The 21,832-nt window shown below is 29.1% G+C and overlaps 1 protein-coding gene across 4 annotated transcripts in view; it reads right to left on the bottom strand.

Moving 5' to 3' along the window:
* LOC140051966 (uncharacterized) overlaps positions 1-21,832 on the bottom strand; it is a 92,393-nt gene that overhangs the window by 17,223 nt on the left and 53,338 nt on the right. For 3 of the 4 annotated variants that reach the window (XM_072097325.1, XM_072097324.1, XM_072097326.1), the window contains exons 2-5: positions 14,698-14,857; positions 11,549-11,661; positions 936-1,113; positions 456-610 (exon numbers count right to left, since the gene is read on the bottom strand). In XM_072097325.1, the coding sequence (XP_071953426.1) occupies positions 456-610; positions 936-1,113; positions 11,549-11,661; positions 14,698-14,857 (606 nt within the window). Of the gene's footprint in view, positions 1-455; positions 611-935; positions 1,114-6,162; positions 6,181-7,063; positions 7,416-11,548; positions 11,662-14,697; positions 14,858-21,832 lie in introns of those variants that run through there. The other variant, XM_072097327.1, reaches the window with a different exon arrangement.

Raw genomic sequence — 21,832 nt, 5'->3', positions numbered from 1 at the left:
TTATAATGATATTAACAAACAATTAGAAATGTTTTTGTTAATGCACTGTAATTTCCTCTTTATAAACATCCATTTTTCACGTAGGTGTAGGTTTTCCCAAAGACAGAAACACAGACACGATAACTGTAATAATATATTATGCTATGGTGATGTTCAGGATTCAGGATTCCCTGAAAGGTTTATCAAAATTGAGTTGGTTTTTATCAGATTAATATTTAATATTCTTAAACTTATCAAAATAAATATTTGCATTTTTAATCTCTATTAGAACAGTTTAAAACTGTTTATCAATAATTGAAAAATACTATTCCATTTAAATTATTGATGAGAGGGATAATAGGTAGTATTTCTAACTAAAATGAAAAATCCATTTTCTAGATGAAGAATTATTAGAAAACTCTAAATAACAGTTCCCAATTTTTTAGACAGCCAACATGAATTAAATAAAAACTCACTGTTACAAGTACGGCCTGTGTACATCAGATCACAATTACAGCTACAATTGTCACGATCAAGTACGCCATTTACACACTGAAGCGTACACGGTGGGGGCGTGTCATCCTCTGTACAGTACTTGCCTGAGTAATACTTTTGGCACTTACAGGTACAACTGAAATAAAATGTCATGTCATTATTGCCAAAGTACAGAACTTGTAGTAGTTTTGGGACTTGCACTGCCCAGGTAAAAGAGAAATGTCTAAATGTTAATACATAATGTATTGATATACTAGCAATTATGTACATTACTTGTCTGAGTAGTATTTTTGACCTTGTAAAGGTAAATTTTAATATGTATATTTCGATCCCGAATGATAAGACTATAATATAAACATATGAATACTCCTGTTTTGCAATCATTCATTAATTATACAAAAGGTAGAGAAAATTCAGATGGATTTCGAAACAGAGGTATTGCACAATACAGTTATGTTTACCTTGTTTCATTAAGTGTACCGTAATCACCACATGACATTCCGTCACAAGCTGGTGGTGCTTTTGTTGTTACTATATCTGAATTTTCGCAAAACTCTCCAATGAATCCTTCTGGGCAAGCGCAGTTGCATTTTTTATCGTTCAAGGTACCTCCATTGTAACAGTTCACTGCACATACATCTACAGAAAGACGATAAAAATATGTCATGTTTGAACCTTGTCAGATATTTATAATACAGTACAACAAATTAAAACATTATTTTGATGATGGGCTAAACTTGATGTGCTTATTGAGTATGTTTGTAATTTATGCACAATCATGCACAATACATCTATATTCAGTAATTGATTTGGACAGAACAAAAGTGATCTGGAAAAAAAATAATGTAGTATACCAACAATAACAAATATATGTCAGTTGTAATTTTTCTAAACTTGAATAAAACAAGAAAAAGCAGATTACAAACTAATAAATGAACTATATCTAAATAAAAATTATTAAAATAATAATTAGAAATTTTAAAATAATAAATAGGAAATTAATAAGTATAATGTCTAACTAGTTATGGTTAACTATACAGTCACTATTTTTCTTAAAGACCCCTTCCCTGCAATTTTGGACGTTTTTTGGAAAATAATACATATATATCACTTTAAAAACATTAAACCATGTCATTCCTTGTCTTAAATGTACGTTTTATGGTAAATTATGATAAAAAGTGAGAAACAATGCACTACCTAAGTAGCTCGCGGCGATCGACCTCTCGTGGACGGTCTTAGGCCTAGCCTAGCTAGGCTTAGTTTTGTAGGCCTAGCTGGTAAACATCGGTAACGTACGTAAACCAGGTATTTTCGCTGAAAAGTTATGAGTCTTCCATTTGTTTTGGCCTCACCATCGATCGAAAAGTGGGCGAATTACAGGTGAAAAACAAAAATATCAATCCGCGCGCAATGCATTTTGGGATTTATAGCGGGCCGCTATAATTATTAGAATCGACTTATTTTTCACATTTTTAACCGTTTAAAGACGAAAAAAGTTATCGCAATAGGATCATATAGTATTATTTTTACATTAAATATAGTTTGTGATCTTAAATTAGATCTAAAAAAAGGAGGGAATGGGGCTTTAAGTATAAAATTAAATTTCAGTGTACTTTTACTAAAAATCAAAGCACAATATTCATGCATCATCTCATAAAATAAGCAAATAAAAATGACTTTTCTAATTTTACAAATAAACTAATTGTTTATACTATTGTTTTTAATATTTTCCCCGTAGAATTTCATATGTTCTATTCATTGCTTTATTGTTTGTAATTATAGCCAAGTATGTGTGACATTTTCTTTCATTATTTCAAAACCACTTCCGGATAATCAATTGATGACACGTTTTAACTTGCCGCTCCGACAAAAACAAACAAGTTGGGAGGACTCTCATAACAAGCCTCTGACACATTTCTAAAGATAGCTTTAGAAAAAAAATCAATTTAACTTCACATAACATGATGCCTGCACAAATATTGCTAATATGAATGGAAAAATAACTAATCAAATAAAATAAATTATAATAAATGTCTTGGAATTATATAAAAGAAATGCTGAAAAAAGGTGGGATTACAGTAGATGAACTTAGCTTGTAATCAATAAACACAAACCCGTAATAATAATAATAGTATCATCCATACAAACACATAACACAGGGTACACAGGAAAATAATGCTATATTACCCTTCTCCGTAGCAACTACTAATAACTTCCAACAGATTTTAATTAGTTTTTCTTAATAAAGATAATTTTGATTTGTGAGAGGAGGAGGATAATAAAGTAATTTGAAGATCCATGTAAATAATTTATCACTAAGCTACATATGAACAATATTAAATTAACTAAATTATACAGTGGACCTCTCCTTCAGAAAAGAATCCCTATTTGGGAGGAAATCAATGAACAACTTTCTTCTACGGTATTTTTAAACTTTCAAACAGTGAGAATGTGTTGTTTATTATATACAATGTTTACTATAGGACTGTGCTACACAAAATTATCTTTTAATAAAACCATTAGCCAAAGTGGTTCACATAATTTCTCTACGATTATGAAATATAAAGTTCAAAAAACTATACCAAAATACAAAAAAAATTTGTAAATGTTAATAAATTCTGAAAAGGTCAATATTCTTAGAACAATGATTATTAAGGTGATGTTTGAATTTTTGTATTTGTTGCTCGGCATTCGTTAAGTGGTTTTGCCAGAAACATTGCCAATATTCTATTCAATCTATCAAATCAAGACAGCTAATAAGTACAGAATAAAGATAAGCTCGTCAGTGTTTGAACCATGACATTGAGCACTTCATTAAATCAGCTGCTGTTTCACCGATTTCTAATATTGGAAAATTCCTCTTGATTTGAGGATAATTGGAGGTTATATGTACTATCACGCAAATGGTCGCAAGGAGAATCGTTTTGGCACTTTTAATAATATAAATTTAATGACTTTACATTTAACATTGTGTATATAATTGTATAAGTTTACAACTGCTGTTGGCTTTCATAATTTTAATGAATTTGTACGGTTATACGGTTTCCAATAACTACATTATATGGTGGATATATTTACATATTTTGTACATAAGCTTAAGGCCATGAGTTTAGGCATGATTGACTTTTTAAATATATAAATCTTTTTTATTTTGTAAGCTCTATTTTCCTCTGACAGATATTGTATAGGTGGAACAAAAAACTAATTGACTAACATTTATAAAGATTAGTGGAACATTTATATAGATTCCTTTGAGTCTCAACATGTCATGATTTCTATGAGAATAAAAAGTAACTACAATTGGATAAAGTCAGTTTTTGACTACTGTATTGTGCCATTTTCTTTCCATTTTATCCATTCTTTTTGCTCCAAATATAGTTTTGCATACTTTCTGTAAATAAACAATTAATTATGCTTATATTAGATAATAAAATGCTTAATGCTTAAAAGGAACCTATCTTTTTATAGACCTGATGGTGGAGTGAAGCAAAGAAATTTAAAAACAATTGTGAACTAATGACATATGTGTGACTACTACAATTCCTATGGTGGGGACATACACAAGGATGGGCTTTTTCTTTTTTAAATTCAATATTTCACCCAGAGGCTCCTCACAAGGCACATCCTTAGTCTCGAGGAGCAACATATGACAAATATGAGCTTAGCAACGGAAGGTGGAAATATATGGTAGAAGGATGGGCTTAAACCCAAGGATGAGCTACTTATGTCCTAATAAGGATGGGCTTGTATCCAAGGATGGGCTTATCTGAATCAATATGATACTGCATCAATTTATGTTATTCTACAAAAAAAATAAGAAAAACCTGGTACAAATTATAATGATTGTAAATGCTACCAGCCTGACAGTGAATGGCCACTTATAGAAAACTAATTGTACTTTATGGTTTTCAATAAAGTCTGATGAGTTATCCCACGTCATAATGAGTGCGAGTTCAGCTATGAATCGATGTTATCTGCTAAATTATCCTGAATAAGAATGAAGCTCACGGCATTGGTTGCAATATACTCAATATAGGTTAGTATAGCTACTGAAAAGGAAGAGACATGAAGATACAGTAACTTCAGCTAATGAATATTCATTACAAAAAAAAAGAAAATTAAATATGTAGGTTTTTAGGTAAAAATTCTAACATTAATTTGCATATACTGTATTTACATTTCGACAATCCATATTAGTCATCTAGCAGCACTAACAACATTCAGAAAGCATGTTCTAAATCTTCACAGTGATGGCTGAAATACATAAAAGCAGTCGAGATAATCCAATATAGCTCTGCACGACTCCACCGCATTATAACATTTTGAAATTGAATTGTTAAAACACTTATGGACAAACATTCTCTGGCGGTTAAGAAAAAAAATCAACAACACATTCAACGATGGTAATTATCATATCTTAAGATGCGTCACAGAATTAGAATTTGGCACGCAGATGATATATGAATCCGTGGTTTTACGTATATACAACGATTACAAGTGTAAATATGTCTACTGTACTTTAAGGAGGAGACCCTGCAGAATTGATATTGATTCAACTTGATTGCAATTAACTCTGCTTTCCAACTTATTTTTACTAACTTGTGATGTTTCAATCATCTATCACTATTCACTGTATTAGTATATTTTTTTTTAACTTACTACTAGCACAGAGTACATTGTCTAGTAAAAACCTAGGCTAGTAATTTAATTTTAGCTATTACAATAAATCTAGCTTTGTGTCAAGCACTAATAAGGATTTGATTCACTATCCTATATTTGTAAAATATATAGTATTCTTCTGTCTAACTTTGATTTAGATCTAGCTAGTATGGAATGTATGGGCTTAAAAAAAACTACAAATTATCATGTACAGAAAAAGTAAATCTACCATGATTTCATCACTCTTACATTAGTTATTGATAAAATAAATTAGAAACATGTTTTGAATTATGACTGATCAATTATGTTATAGTCTTTTAAAGTCACGTTTAAAAGACATAAAACTCTGTAGAGATGAAATGGTAGTATAGCAGTAATTATTATATACATACAGTATATAATTATAATTACAACTCAATTTCACAAAAAGCTTTTAAAATTTTGGATTTTAATATCTATTAATTACTTGAGGCTTATGTAACCCTATGTTTCATTTAATTAATAAAATTATTATTATTAGCATCATCAATTATGATTTTTTAAATTAATATTTTCATGAATTATTATCACAAAATTAAAATACATTAAAGCACTTTTAGAGTACACGTCTGCACTTAGCAACATACAGGAACACACAAACAGTAGGACAACTATATTACTCAAGGAACATTGCTTATAAACTTGGCAATTATAAATTAAAGATAATTATAAATTAAAGATAAAAGATATTTTTGCTTTTAAACATGCAAAAAAAAGTATTTTCCTGGTTTAAAAAGGTGGGGATTTGGAAAAAAGGGAAAGTAGAAAGATTCCAGAGATGAAGGATTTTAAGGAAATTGCTGAGATGGGGAAACAAGTCGATGGAGAAGAATCCCCAAAATGGAGCAACTGAAATATTTGCCTTTTTATAACTACACTAAAATGGCAAAAAAAAAAGCAGTATAAAACTATAAAAGAAATAAATGTTTAATAGCTCCTGTGAAAGCATTAAGATTGAATAAAACATTTCATAAAATGAACATGACTCACTTTGTAATGGTAATACATCTGTAGTAAAGGAAAAACATTCATAAAGTGAAGAATGAGAAATTGTACAGTATTTTGTGGTAAAGTAATGGTCATTTAATAAACACATCAAATACATTTACAGTAATAAATCTACTGTATACATGTTATAGTACAAAACAAAAAAGATGATCAATAAACATAATTATTTATACAGTAATATGTGTACTAATAAAGTATAATAACTAAGTAGGCGAGACATTTTAAAACTAGTAGTGTACCTTATTAATAATTTTAGAAAAATCCAAACCATACAAAAATCATGTATGCTTAATTTGATATGTCAATATTCTAAATTTGAAGGAGGTATTTTGGAATTTGTTTCATTTGTCATACTCAAGGCTATTATGTAAAAAATGAATAAGTAAATATTTATATTACACCTGATATCTATGTTATACAGAGGCATTGTTAGCATGTCTAATAGTTTTTTACACTCTAGAGACACTTCATTTTTTATTTCCATAATAATCAGAACACTCAGGACTGAAATTTGTAAGAAAAATGCTGTGTTCATCTTTAAAAAATATGTACAATATTAACAATAGGATTTAGTTACGGTTATGAATTGTTTAAATGTTATAGTATTTTACCAAGCATGCATGCACAATTAAGCAGTCTATAAATGTGTGTAATATTTAATCAGCAATGTTTTGACAATTTTTTTATATACATATTAGAAAGTAATTATTTTCAATTCTATAATATCTATTAAATGGAAGTTACAAATAATTACTTCTTTGGTGATGTATGATGTATTGATAATTGGTCTATGAGCTAAAACACGTTTTGTTTTGAATGCGGTTATACAATGGTTAATTAAACACCAAACAATAATCAATAAAACAGCAGGTACGTTACTCACTGGTTGAATACTCAAGTTTCCACCAGTCTCCCACAGATAAATTCAATACAATAAATACCAATCCGACCACTATCGTGCCTAAGATTGCAAGACGCAAAGCCAGCGACATTCGAAGCTGAGACTTGGTTTTCTCCACCAGGAGAAGTCCTTTTGGATCATCATATTCGTCCGAAGAATCCATATCGGTGTTGTTAAACTCAATCAGAAATCAAGCCAGCCGACGATGGGAAAATCAATATGAGCAGAGAGAAAATTGGTAGTGAACTGTTCCGCTCAGCTTGCTCAACGTGTTATGTGATCTGCAGTGTGCTATGATTAACATGCTATTCTAAAACTGTCATGTGATCGTAGTTTGGATTATGTGGGCCAATAGATCCCACTAAGTACTTATATTAAGTGATACGTAGAGTCTGTATAGTATAGTGCTGCAATTTAAGTAGTATCACTGTAGGATTTGGACTTTAGTCTTTAGCAAACATGCACCATTAATATTGACATTTTCTCAGTGTGCTGAATAGTAATTGTCAAACTAACATACCTTAATTGAGAATGGTGTGGCCCAGTTCTACATGGTTGGGCACAGAGATGGCCTAGTCTATTCATAATACAGAGAGGAATTCAAATAACCTTTTGGGACTTTTAATATATTATGCAACATTTAAGTTATTACTTCACATTATCTAGTTAAAAGATTTAACTATTAAATATTGTGGGCTGTTAAAAAAAGGGTTTGTAATTGTATTATTAGTGACATTGATAAGCTGATACTATAGAGAAAAAAATTTAAGATCATCAGAAAGAAAAGATATTGATAAAAATGATGCAACATGATAATTAAGATTTGAATTTGAATCAAAATACTAATAAATATGTAAAAATATTGATAAGATCATAAGATGTTGATAAGATTATCAAGACAAGGTATCAATAATGTTATTGACAAACACACAAGATGTTGTTGATAACAAAATGATGATAAAAATGATAGAAAAAGATGTTAATAATGTGATAAAGACTTTCGGTCTTCATTTAACTGTGAAACTCATACAACATAATTTTGGACCAACTATTGAACATTAGAATGCAAAGCTATGGGCAATTACTAAAGACAGCACAAATTAATTTGCTTTTTTGCATTCCTGTCAAGCAACGCTAATCTGAATCATTTAACCGTAAAGATTTATAAGACTTGATTATAAAGTAAATAATGCTATAAGATTCTCTGTAGAAATAATCATCTATCCACCTGTAAATATACAAATGACTTAATCTATAGTAGGCCTACATATAATTACATCAGGGCTATGGAACACTACTTGTAAACGAGATTAATATCTTGTACTGTAGTGCAATTAACAGAGTTCATTAACATAACTGTGATTAAAGGACAATCACATTAGTGGAATTGTGAAAGGGAAACGATAGACATTTTCCTAAAAATGTATACACTTTGTATTTTCACCTGTTATTGAATGTTGATTCTAATATTGTCTATTTAAAATCTATCTTAAAATCAAGCACATGAATTCTATTCTACTAATCAATCATTACGTTAATGAATATGTGGAAGCTGTTTCAATCAAAAACGTCACTCAATCAGTCCTTTATCTACAGTAATTCAAAGAATCGATCAAAATAAGGTAGACGAAACAAATCAAAATCTTTGAATGCTCAATTCATGAGGCCGCGGACTTTTAAAATCATGATTAACCAATTTGAGAGTTAATTTGCTTGTGTGAATATCTAAAATAAGTGAGTAGAAGAATGAAGAAGAATGAAGAAGAATGTGGTAAATTATAATAGAACGAAAGATACTAACCTATTATAACCTAATATAAAGCTAACTAGTATGATCTCATTAATACCATTCTCTTCTAAAACATCTCAAGACGTCTAAAAGCATTGGCATTTACAGACATGAACTGGACTAACAAATCAATTGTTCACATTATTAAACATTCATAACACATTAATGTACAAATACTGTAAAACTTCACTAATGGACTTTCAGACAGGTTTTCAATAACAAGTAACATGATTGATATTAGCTTATTATTTTTTTGGAAAACAAAAAAATTGAAATGATTGATAAGTATTTATTATTTTTGGTTATATAATATCAGATGACACATTGTCACAATTGGTTGATCAATTTTGATTGACCCTTAAACAGACACTAGACAATGCATTTTAATTGATGAGAGCTGATAGATTTTAATATGTGTTTGCAGAAAAATGTACTGGTAAAAGAATGTACTGGTATTTCAATGTAATATAGATTTAATTAAAGATTAGAAAACTTTATTGCAATATGTAACAATTAAGATTTATTAAATTAAAATTTATTAAATACAGTTGTAAAATGTTACGATTTGTTACTGTTTTTATTCACATTTCTCAATATTGTTAAAAGTTAAAATTACTAAAAATTTAATTTACATAATGTATTTCAAAATGTATACAAAAATAGTATAAGCAAATCATTAATACCTGTTCTTAATACTTAAACATTAATACACTTTGCAAATGGTTCAAATAGTATTATAATAAGGCTTTGACATTTCTAATCCACAATTGAAACCAATTCAATTAATGAATACATGATAAATTCAAACCGAAGTGGATGAAATTTCTGAAGTATACGAGACTGTCATGCCTCCATTAAAAAACGTTTTCATACAATCAAATTAATCTAACACTCACACACATAAACCAGACATTCGTACTGACAACCAAAAAACATTTATTTTCAAACTAAACCTCATCTATCCCATCATAATCATAAAGCAACAGCATCCAAGATAACAGAAACGAAAAGTATTTGAAAAATCTCTTTCTATTTCAAACCCAAATAGACATTTCAAATGTGAAGAGACGTTTCAAATGTGTCATACGCGTCAGTTTTCGTTGGTGTCATGTGATCAAGATGAAAAACAGATGTAATCATGAGCGGATCTGTAAATTGTCATTTCTAATTCAGATGGTAATCAGTATCTATCGACTAAGCGATATTAATACATCTATGTATGATGTTCGTTATTATGAATCATACATACTGTAGATATTGGTTGAAGGAATCTAACTATCCAACGACAAGTCTATATACATAAATTACCAAATGCTTGCCCCTCTGGAGACCAGGTGTGTCAATTTCTGATAAATCAGATATATAACCGAATTCTTCTCAGGAAGTCAGTGTAGTGGGTACGTGGGATAATTAAGTAGCAAATGTGTATATATATTTTACGCAGACTACAAAATTTTCTCTTGGAGCCAAAGTATCTAGTCTAATGCTTAAACTAGTAATTTAGTAATTATGTATTGCTCGAAGACTTAATTCTGTGATGCAGAGTACCTAATGCAACCGGAAAAGACTATGTTGGAATGAGGCATCCTTGATGTTTAATATTCATTGTTTGTTGGGAATACACTGCTCACTACACTACAGTATATCCATGCAATATGTTGTTGGAAAGGTTGATGTAAATAACTAATACATGATTGGTCATGGGTGGCAGGTATGGCAGACAACAGAGGTTTACGTAAACTGTAACAACCTTTACTTACAAACTTATTTACTCTTCGAAAGGATCTGGATAACAGTCAAGTATCATTTCAATCCATTGTGCTTTTAAAGAACCAAGTGCAATAGTGGTCGTGATGATACAGTGATAATTGATCTTATGAAACTTGATTCCATTAATCTATATCTCAAGAAACTAATTTATGTATATCCATGGAGAAATAAGTTAGGATATCCAATGGAACAATATAGCTTCATTAATAGTTGATATTCAATTATGAATACATTTATGAAACTATGAAACCTAATTAAATGATAAATGAAACACTGTAAATTTTAAAGTAAGCTAAACTAAGAAGAACCCTAAACATTATTTATTATCATTCTAATTTATGGAATCTTGATTCTAAAATTGGAATAGTTAAGGTTGAATTTATTTACCAAAAGCATGCGATTGAAATAGTTAGTTAATTGATGATTTCATATATTCCATTTATTCATTTAAAATAAATTGTTACATATTTTGAAAATGTACGCTATTTCTGTAATATTAAATTAAGCTGAGTAACAAATTGTATGATATTTGAATGTCGTTTCAACCTGGCAGACATACATTGATACTATGCCTCTGTGCATCTACTAAAACTAGAGATACAACCCATTAAGCGACTTACTTCTTGCGTTCCATCTTCTGAAAGTAAAACCGTGCTTAAAGGACAATTTGAAATTAATAGAAACTTTTTGATCAACAACTTGAACCTTTGATTTAATCTTATTGACTTGCATATTATAAGTTTGAAAGAATTTGAAAATTGTTTAATTCACCAAATTAAGATTTAAGATTCTCAATGTATGCCAACAACATTACATTAGAGACAGAGCTTAGACATCACGCATTTGTAAATCAGGTTAAAGTCATGAATCGTAAAGTCCCTATTTAGATACGATTACTGGCTACTTACTGACAAAAAGTTTGTTTGAAATTGGCGGATCAACCCCATTATCAGCAACACACTCATAAGCACCTTCATGCTTTTCCTTAGATATGGCCTTGAAACGAAGTTTATTTTTTCCTCTGAAAATGTAAAAAACACTTAATAACCAATTGATCAACAATACATAAACGTACTAAATCACATGTTATAATATTAAATTCAATTCAACTTTATTTAAACACGGAGGCACAGATCAAGTCACTATGTTCTTCCCTTGGGTGTACACAAAAACACAATTTTCAAATTTTATGTAATGTTTTGGATATAATATTTAATGATGAAACAATTTTAGGCTCGTGGGTGAATGAATGTCCGCAACAAATCAAATTGCTCTTTTTAAGAGTACTTAATTTGTTGTTTAATGGCGTTATAAATAATAATATCAAGAAATAATAAATAAATACCGGTAATAATAAATGACACAATACAACAATCTGTCTGCAAATATTTTGACATAAATCTAATATCTCCATATCTTCTCCACAGTAGCCGCCAACACCCACCTCCCACTTCCCACCAAAAAAAAACCACCTAGTCCCAAGGTTCTTCAAATTCAAATCAGATAATTTAACCTTAACATTTAGGATATCATTAATTTTATGTATTACTTCCAAGTCTTCCGATATGCAGACAAGCCAAAATGACATGAATTTTTTATACAGATAATAAATTTAAATTTGCAATGTATAGATAGTCTGTTATCAATATGCTGCCCTCAACTTCCCTTAATACGAGATGTTAATGCTTTTAATTAATGTCAAAAAACACTTTTTATAATAAAAGAAAATCATTTAAATGAATCAAAACTGCATATTTCTTTATAATACATTTATCTATAATCAATAATCCAGTAGATTCAAATAATTTTTACAATGTAAGTTTGAAACATTGAAAGGATTTAAATTTCAACTTTTAAGACATTATAAATTAGGTTTTCGTTATTTAAAAATCAGTTTGATAATTAAAACAAAAATTTTCTCAACATTAATTCCAATAATTTAAATTAAAAACATTAAAAGGTTAAATTTCATCTTTCAAGACATTTATAATATAATAAATGCTAGGTTTTCTTTATTTTGATAATTTAAAAAAATATATATTTCTCAACTTATTGATTTCAATAATTTAAATTTCAAATAGGATATTTATAATTTAATAAAAATGAGGGTTTACTTATTTTGTATCATCATCATGGTAAATGTTTTTAAATTGTTCAATCAATATTTTATTATATGTGACATTTATTGTGCCTGTAATTTTATTAATTTGATTTATATACTATAGCCAAATGAAGTTAAATAAAATACATACTTATTGCTGAACAATATTACACAAACCAATAGTGGTATTGGTAATCTATGAGTATAGCTTACCTGGATAAACCAATAGCCCTTTCTCTTTGAAGAGTATTAAAAAAAAGTGGACATTTTCATTTCCACAAAATAGTGGTATAAACTCTGCCCTCAGGTGTTAGACTTCCCACAATATTCAATGGCAATTTCTACTTTTTGAGGTAGACCTCGCTCTTTGAGGAGAAATGGCTATTGTCGGTTTATCCAAGTAAGCTAGGCATGAAATAGACTGAATAATGCCAAATTGTAATATGTCATGTTTAATATTTTTTTAATGATTTACTATATCAACAAAAATTGTTCTTACTGTTATATTTAAAATTGCAAATTCCCTATTTGAGTGACAGTAAATTGGCCGTCTACTAATAAACTGTTAAAACTAGGTCGCATAAAAATTGTCTGATTAAATAAAATATAAATTTAATAAATCGGGCAATACTGACAAACTGCTGACACATTGCAATTAAAATCATGTAATAAACAAGTTTATAATTTTAAAATCAGAAAATCATATAATAAACAGGTTTTTAATTTAACTTTATTAATGTTGATAAACCTATTCTGGCATGTAGAGCCTTTAACTGTATTGTAAGAATATTACTATGTTAAGCTCTGTCTACACTATAAAAAAAAGTGATTTGCCCAAATATGGTAGTGATGACATCATATCACTACAAAATTTAGGCACATTACACCTTTTTGGTCAAACTAGTTGGATAGTATAGACAGAGCTTTAGACTGGCCACTGCAGTGCAATGGAACTTCACAACATTTTATGTTAATTCTGTGCTTCTTTTACAGATTGCTAATGTTTTTTTTTTAAATCTTTAAATACTTTTCTGTCTCTTGCTACAATTTCATTTTTTATTTATCACACCAGTACATGTGCTTTCATTTTAATTTAATTATTGCCTTAAATGTACACACAATTTCAAGAATTTTTGTGCAATTTCTATAAAAATGTGCCTCTGTGACAAGAATGCTATCAAGGGGTTTACCTTAGCATAGTAAATGATCAGAAAAAGAGGAAAAACTTAATTTTTACGTCTTTATGTCATGAACATGCTGAGCATATCAGTACGCCTGACAATTCTGTCTGAATAAATGTTCTCCAAAGAAAACATTTCTTGATGACACAGACAATTTATTAATCCTATATTATTCTTGTCAAATTTTAAATATTTGTCCCTAAATATTCACAGCACATCTTTTTATCAATATAAATGCAGAAAAAAACAAAAATAGCCAAGACTCTCTTGAGATAAATTACTATTAAAAATGTGTACAAGCAGCATTCGAAAAATGTTACACACGTCGCATTATAATCATGCTAACATGTGTACAAGTCTGGTACATGTGTGAAATACTAATTTATCAAATTATTTATTTATTACTACACATTGTAAAAAATGTGTTTTTGAATATGGAAAATATAGCTAGAAAATATGTGGCATAAAAAATCTAATAATTTTTGGAAATACCAGATGATAAATAGTGATATAAAATAATAAACAGATAATAAATTTTCCACAAACTTTAAAATTATGTAATCAAATGAATACAAAATTATACATAAGATGATAATTTATTTTAAAAATTAAATTTGCAGGATGTTACTAACAAGCCATTTTGAAAATAAATAAATAAATAAAATCACAGAAACTGTAGTTGCTCTGTTGTTTTTACCCCATTATTAATATTAATTTGTTCTATTAAATTTCAAGAAGAACAAGATCATTGTACATGCAGTTTTTAAAAACTCACTTTGATATTTTGATTCCTTTTATTTTATCTATGATTTCTCCATCTTTTATCCAGTATAGTTTTGGTACAGGATTTCCAATGACATCACATGTTATCGTCACCTTTTCACCTTCACTAACATATCTGTCTCTTACCAACTTTGTGAAATTTGGTTTTATAACTACAAAAGAAAAAAAAAAAGAAATTAAGTAATTAAAATTAGGTAAAATTGTGAAATTGCGTAATATTAAAATATTGTATGTCAAGTATAACCATTTTAAACATGTTTATCTGATCTAGCAACTACTGTGCTGTCCTCTATAGTTGTTTATTTGGTCAAACATAGCAAGATCTCATTTGCATATAAAATTATGTTTTGCCAGTTTGTACTGTAAATTGAATGAGAGTTTGTATTTACAGAGCATTATACCAGGAGTCAACATGTAAAAAACTTGCTTAAGCGTGGTTCCCACTAGCGATCACGCAACACAAAGACGTAATGCAACGCAAGTGAATTGACCAATCACAAGCGATAGCTTATTCGCTTGTGATTGCTAACTGTCTATAACTTCGCTTGTCATTGGTTAAAACGCTTGCGTTGCGTTTACGTCCTTGCGTTACGTTCTAGTGTTGCGTTCTAGTGGGAACCAAGCTTTAGCGATTAACTTTGTCAGTTTTCAAATAATAAAGCAATATGGTATTTGTTCTTTATGCGATAAAAAAAGTCAATTCTTTAAAGATAAATAGGTTTGATAAATAAAGCTTCAATATTTCACTTTTTTCACTATTTTGACTTGACTGAATTTTGACTGCAAAATTGATAAATGCGGTTTATGCCCAACCAGACCTGATGTGTGTATTAGTAAATCTTAGCTCGTCATATTGCTTTTCTATACACAAACAAAAAGATGATTTGTACTTATAAATATAGATAAAGAGCCCTCTATAGTTAATGATTTAAGTTCAAGAATATCTCACAATTTGACATCTATTAAGAAAATCAAATAACTCACTTCTTAAAATTGATTTCATTTTGCTTCAATTTTATTCACTCAATAAATAAAAAACTTAACTTTTTAATTATACGTTTGAAAGATAATTTTCGTTTATAATATAAATCGTGACTTTTATTTTGTTATTCATTGGTGGACCTTGAATTCCTATAGATAATTGCGTTTAGAATCAAACAGCTTATTAACCTTTTCAGATGCCTCATCAACTTATCGAGATATTCTAGTAATACACATTAAAAACTAAATGCTAACATGTAACATATTCAATGAAAATAAATGTCAACTAAATAGTTGACCTTGGTTTGAAAAACAACATAAAATAATCATTTATTTTTAGAAGAAAGGATTATTAATAGATTATAGTGTTTAGGTTTAATTAGAAAGTGTTTATAATGAATAGCAGTATTAATTTTGTTGTTAAGGATTGGATTTACACACACAACATTGTTTAAAAACTGGTTCATGTATTAAAAAGGCATTGCTTCTATAAATAGAAAAGATAAAGATGTATTTAAACTGATGCCGTATCTGGGGGTGGGGGTGGGGGCGGGATAGCTCCATGATCTAAATGTAAAAGTATACACATATTGATGTGAATTGATTACACTATAAACAACTTTAGATTAAAAATGACAATTATCACACCGTCTTCATTATTTATCTGTCTGTAAATACTACAAATTTCATTACGTAACGTTCATAAGTTCACCAAATAATGTTTTAACGATGACACACCATAAAATAATAAATTTTGCTATTTTCGAATACAATACATATCATGGAGTGGTCCAAGAAATTATTACCTGGAACAATTCGCAAATAATTATAAATAAACTTATATCCACATGCTTCGTCTAAAAAACTGAGTTGGTTTACATTATCCTATAAATAAACTTCAATACAAATCAACATCATGTAGTGATTCGAGTCCAAAACTATGGGAGGCCAAACGAGAACAAGAAATGACGTGCACAACTGCATAGGAAAATGTAATTAAAAACGTCATATTATGGTTCCACCCCATAGAGCTTTGTCATGCCGATGCCTAATTGTTTTCTTGTATTTATTGTTGCGCCTTGTTCTATGTTTGTGACACTCAAAACTTAGTTTCCGAAAGCACGTACTTGCTAATGAGAATTTAATTTGTTTCGTCTTTATAATTGGGCTCTCTTTTGGGAATAGTTCTAATTCAAACCAGCAAATAAACAAACAAATAAATAGTTGAGTAAAAGCTTATTATACATTTTTTTTTAAATCAAGCCAACAATTCACAACATTACATACAGGAATTGTATTAAAAATGTATAAAAAGAATTATTGTCTAGTCAGTTCATTAACTGTCATTAGGCCACAGGCTATGCTACTTTTTTTTCTAGATACTATATATTATTTTCTATATACTGTTCAGTTCAGTTTCAGTTTTCAGATTTATTTCACACATAAATATAAATGTACAACTGTAAAATTCATAGTTCATAACTAGAAGTGTATAATCACTGAAAGCATACTCTATAAATCAAGTATTATATTTCATTAAATTTTCTTATACAAAAAAAAATATTAATGAGCTCTGATTAAATTTCTTTTTCTACATTTTCCACCTTTTTTATAGTAAATTCAAAATAATAATAATAATTTATTCTGAAACTATACTTTTCAAATAGTGGTAAGCTTTGTGAATAAAAGTATGTCCAGGGTGACTTAACTATGGTACATTTCTTAATAAATAACAAACAATTAAAAAAGTTAGTATAAACAAACAAAGTACAAAATTGAAAGCCAAACTGTACTGTAGTTTACTAGCATTATGGTAAAAGTTGTAGTTTTTTCTTTGACGGTGACATTTGCTTTTAAGTGAAAGACAATTCAAGTTGATTGTGTGGAATACTGATTATTAATATCATTAATAGGTAACTTATAAAATAGGTTATTATTAATTAATGTAATCATTAATGTCATGTATGTTTACTTAAAATAACCTCTATATCAAATAAAGTTCTAATCCACATTAATTTCATAATTTGAGACAATTAGTCAGTAAGTGAAAGTTAATACAATGTAATAGCTTTTGATTGCTCAGAATTGTGTCAAGATGTGTTAATCCAGAAACAGATGTATATTCCAATTGATCGATCCCTTAGTAGTTGTCTTAAGTGACTAATCCAAGTTACTGATTCCGCAAGGAATTGTTAAGTCTTATTGGAGTTAAGTACGAAGGGGCAGCTGGAGCAGTTGTGGTATAGACCATTTACGTTTCAATATGCTAGGCATGAAGAGGTCAAAGTTAACTTTTTGCAAAAAATGACCATTGTTTCAGTTTATAAAATAGCTTATCAAATTATCTGAGAAGATTCAGTAGTTTAAGTTTAAAAAGAATTTAATTTTTTTGGTGAATAGTGATTTGATGTTAAGACTGATGGCCCTGAAGTTTCACTGTTCACAGAGCAATTAAGAAATAGTTTTCCCACCAAAAAAACAATAAATGTCACTTTGGATTCCTGTTTCATCTGCAGATTCTAATTATTGGCCGACTCCTGTACGTTTTTTTTCCAGATACAGGCAGGCGTTTGACTCTGGTAAAAGCTTTGAACAAATTGGACAACTGCTGTTACACACATAAACAGCCACACTTGAGGTTACTCAATTTATACCTCAACAAACATGATAGTTTGCATTTATTTTCATTTGAACCATTGTAAAATAAACTGTTATGTTGAGTTACTAATAAATAAACATTGAGGTTAAAAAATTAAGGAGGCAATTAAAAATTCAAGTAGGCCTCATGGGTTTGTTTTGTGGTTTAAAGTGTTTGCTGACAACTGCTATACCACAAGATAAGAAATGGTCTTGTAGTACAGTACAAAAGTCTACAATTGCCATTCATCTACACTACAAAAAAGCCTCATCATATAAATCATTTTAATTAGATAAAATGGTGATGTTTAAAAAGTGCGATTCTCTCCCCCATTCTAAAATTGTATGAATAAACTAAATGGGAACCAAAAAAACAATTTTGATTGTGAAACCTGCATATACCATTCGTTAACAAGTTAATAACAATTTGTAGGTCTATTAAAGGGTGATTTAACAGCATGTTCCTTATACTTGAATGCTGCAATACTAACAGAATCAAAGTCACATTGTCCTTTGAAATGTACTAAACTAGGTAGTAGGTCTACATAGGAAGAGCACCAGGATCTAGATGTTGAAAGGTGACTAGAATTGCAACTATTTCCATGATTCCAGTCAATAGGAAAACTGAGTAAATCCTGAAGGAAGTTGATACAGCAGAAAAGGAAACAATAGATGGCAATAAAAGCATACTTAACAGTTTGGATAAGAGCACTTAATAGTGTATTTCACATAATTATAAACTCTAAAAACTATAAATTAAATAATTTGTTTTTTGAAATAATACCCCTGGTCCCATAAACATCCTAATTTGTTAGTTTATTCGGATATCTGTAGGTAAAATGAGGTCTATATTAAATAACAATTACGTCATACTTTTATGGAATTTTTTAATGTAAACATAACAAAACTAAATGTGTAAATAATTGAATTTTTTGCATCTTATAAAACATACCAGTCAATTGTGTTTTATTATTAATAATTATAAGTGATGAAATCTGTCAATAATCACCTTAAAAATATATAAAAATGCTGAAGCAATTTATCAAAGGTGAAAGTTTAAAATATATCTGCTACTAATAAAATATTAAAACATGCAAGTTCATACAATCACCAATGGTTACTGTTAACACACCATTCCTACATAATTGATGACACAACTATCAAAAAAATCTTTAATAAATCATGAAGGATTTAAAGCGCAATCATAACATGCTTATCAATCTACACGAGAACTGATGATCAATCTACACGAAAACTGGTGACATCACAGTTAATACTTGTCATGATATGAAAACATATTTCAATTTCTTAAGTGAAAATTAAAAATGTTTTGATTGATTGATAATCACTGTAAATATGTTTGCAATCTATTCAGTATTTTTTTTAATAACTGCAATAATGATACCTATAATTACATACCACCCCAAAACTTTTGAAGGCAAAAAGGTCCTGTATTCATACTCAACAGAGAGCTGATCAGAGAACTGTAAAAATGCCCTAAACCATAATTTGCACTTAAAAGCATGTTATCAGTAAAACAAATGTTTTTCTTTGTTTAATTAACATTGATAAAAATCAGAATAATTTTAGAATAATTGTTACAATAAGTCAATCAAGTTTAAGTAATACTAAATAAATGTTATGTTAGTCTGCACGCTTCTTACAATTAAGTATTTATAATTTTGTTTGTTTTTGTATCAGAAACATTCTAGAACAGTTTCTTTTTAAAGATTTGAAACCCAGCAGGCATAAACATGTTGGATTACTATTTGGCTATAAAATAATTGGCCTGCCAGAGCCAAAGTAGCATTGACTAGGCCTTCACTCAATAAAACCAACATTTCCAGGCATTGAACTTGCCTAAAGAAGGCTATGCCAATGCTTTTGTGTGCTTGCCTTTAGTGCACTGCCTAAGGGGCTTTAATAGCATCTCAAGACAAAATGTCTGTGCTGAAATCCGATTGGTTGAAAGTTGTATTGTATTGGTTTACTACCACAGGCATGATGGGTACTATTGCTGGTATATGAAAAGTTCAATGACCAAGAGGTTATTACCATTGATGTTCAGTAGATGTATTTCAAAAAGGAACATTATATTTTTATTAGTAAAATTTTGTTATAGTGTTTTCGTTAATAGATGAAAAAAATGCTGCATCTAGTCTCGTTATAAAAGCTATAGAATTTATGAGCTTACTATACGGTAGTGAGTAATTTGCAAATTTCCCTAGCTGTGAAATACCCTTCTTTCCCTTGACATATCAAAATCCCCTGTGTAAATTTACCAGGGCAAGCTTACTGTTGTAAGGCATAGGCACTCTAGTGCTACAAGTTTTGGTCACTCAATATTTATTACTTAAACTAAGCTTTTCCTGAACAAATTTAACTTTGAATTCCATACATGATTACGATCATTTATTTTAACTAATAGTTTTATATGAATAATTGTATAAATTTAAAGTTCAAACAAGAATATATAAACCTGTTTTCTAGAAATTCAAGATTGAAAGAAATATAGCTGCAGTTATTTATTTACAACGATACCAAAAGTATACCAATATTAATTTTCCTATGCCTAATTATTTAATACAATTGAAATTCAAATCTTCACACTATCTAAATATCAAAAACATAGGGACACCCACAATTCTCATTAAAAAAACATGGATCAATGCTACGACCAACCTCTAAAATAAGAAAGACACTTTTTCAAGTCTCTTAAGAGAGGTTCTGTACAGTATTCTATACAATTTTAAATAAAGTTGATAATTATCAAATTATTACACCTTCTTAGATTTATAATTTCTTTGAAATATCTGTCGGCAAACAAGACCACATCAGAAAACATCAATGACATTCCAAACCAAGGGAGGGGGTACTTTAACTTCAACGTGCTCGCCAGTCCGACTACGAACACAATGACACTGGCACTCTGTATCCTACATACGTGGTATATAGTTTATATCTTGGAAAAGGTTGGCATTTGCAATCAAATAACAATTTCGGATTCTACCAATAAAAGACATAAAGATGAGACCTTGGGCTAATTACCATCGGAATTCTGATCTCGTTAAAGAATGTGTAAAGAGATTTTATCTTCCAAAATCTATAACAATATACGTGATGACAGGAAATTACCAACACTATTTAAGCACTACTTTGATGATGAAATAAACCAATCTAGAATTTTTGAAATATAAAACCCGACATAACTTTATTAAGTTTAATAAACATTTATTTCTATTACTTCCCACGGAAGATACTTTTATAATTGTGAAATAAGATGCAATAATAAGATTTATTTACTTGTGCTTCTACCAAGTTAACTCCTTATTTGTTTAGTTTGAATTTTCTAGAAAAGGTAAATATAGAAAATAAAAATCTTCATTATGTATAGATTATGAAGATTGGCAGACTAGTTAATTATATTTGATTTCAGCATACATTATAGAAATTTAAATATCTTATCTTTTACTAAATCATTCAGTAATGCTATATATATCAAACATAAT

The sequence above is a fragment of the Antedon mediterranea genome, chromosome 6 (genome assembly GCF_964355755.1).
Source record: "Antedon mediterranea chromosome 6, ecAntMedi1.1, whole genome shotgun sequence".
NCBI lineage: Eukaryota > Metazoa > Echinodermata > Crinoidea > Comatulida > Antedonidae > Antedon > Antedon mediterranea.
This window is presented reverse-complemented; position numbering and strand designations above follow the sequence as displayed.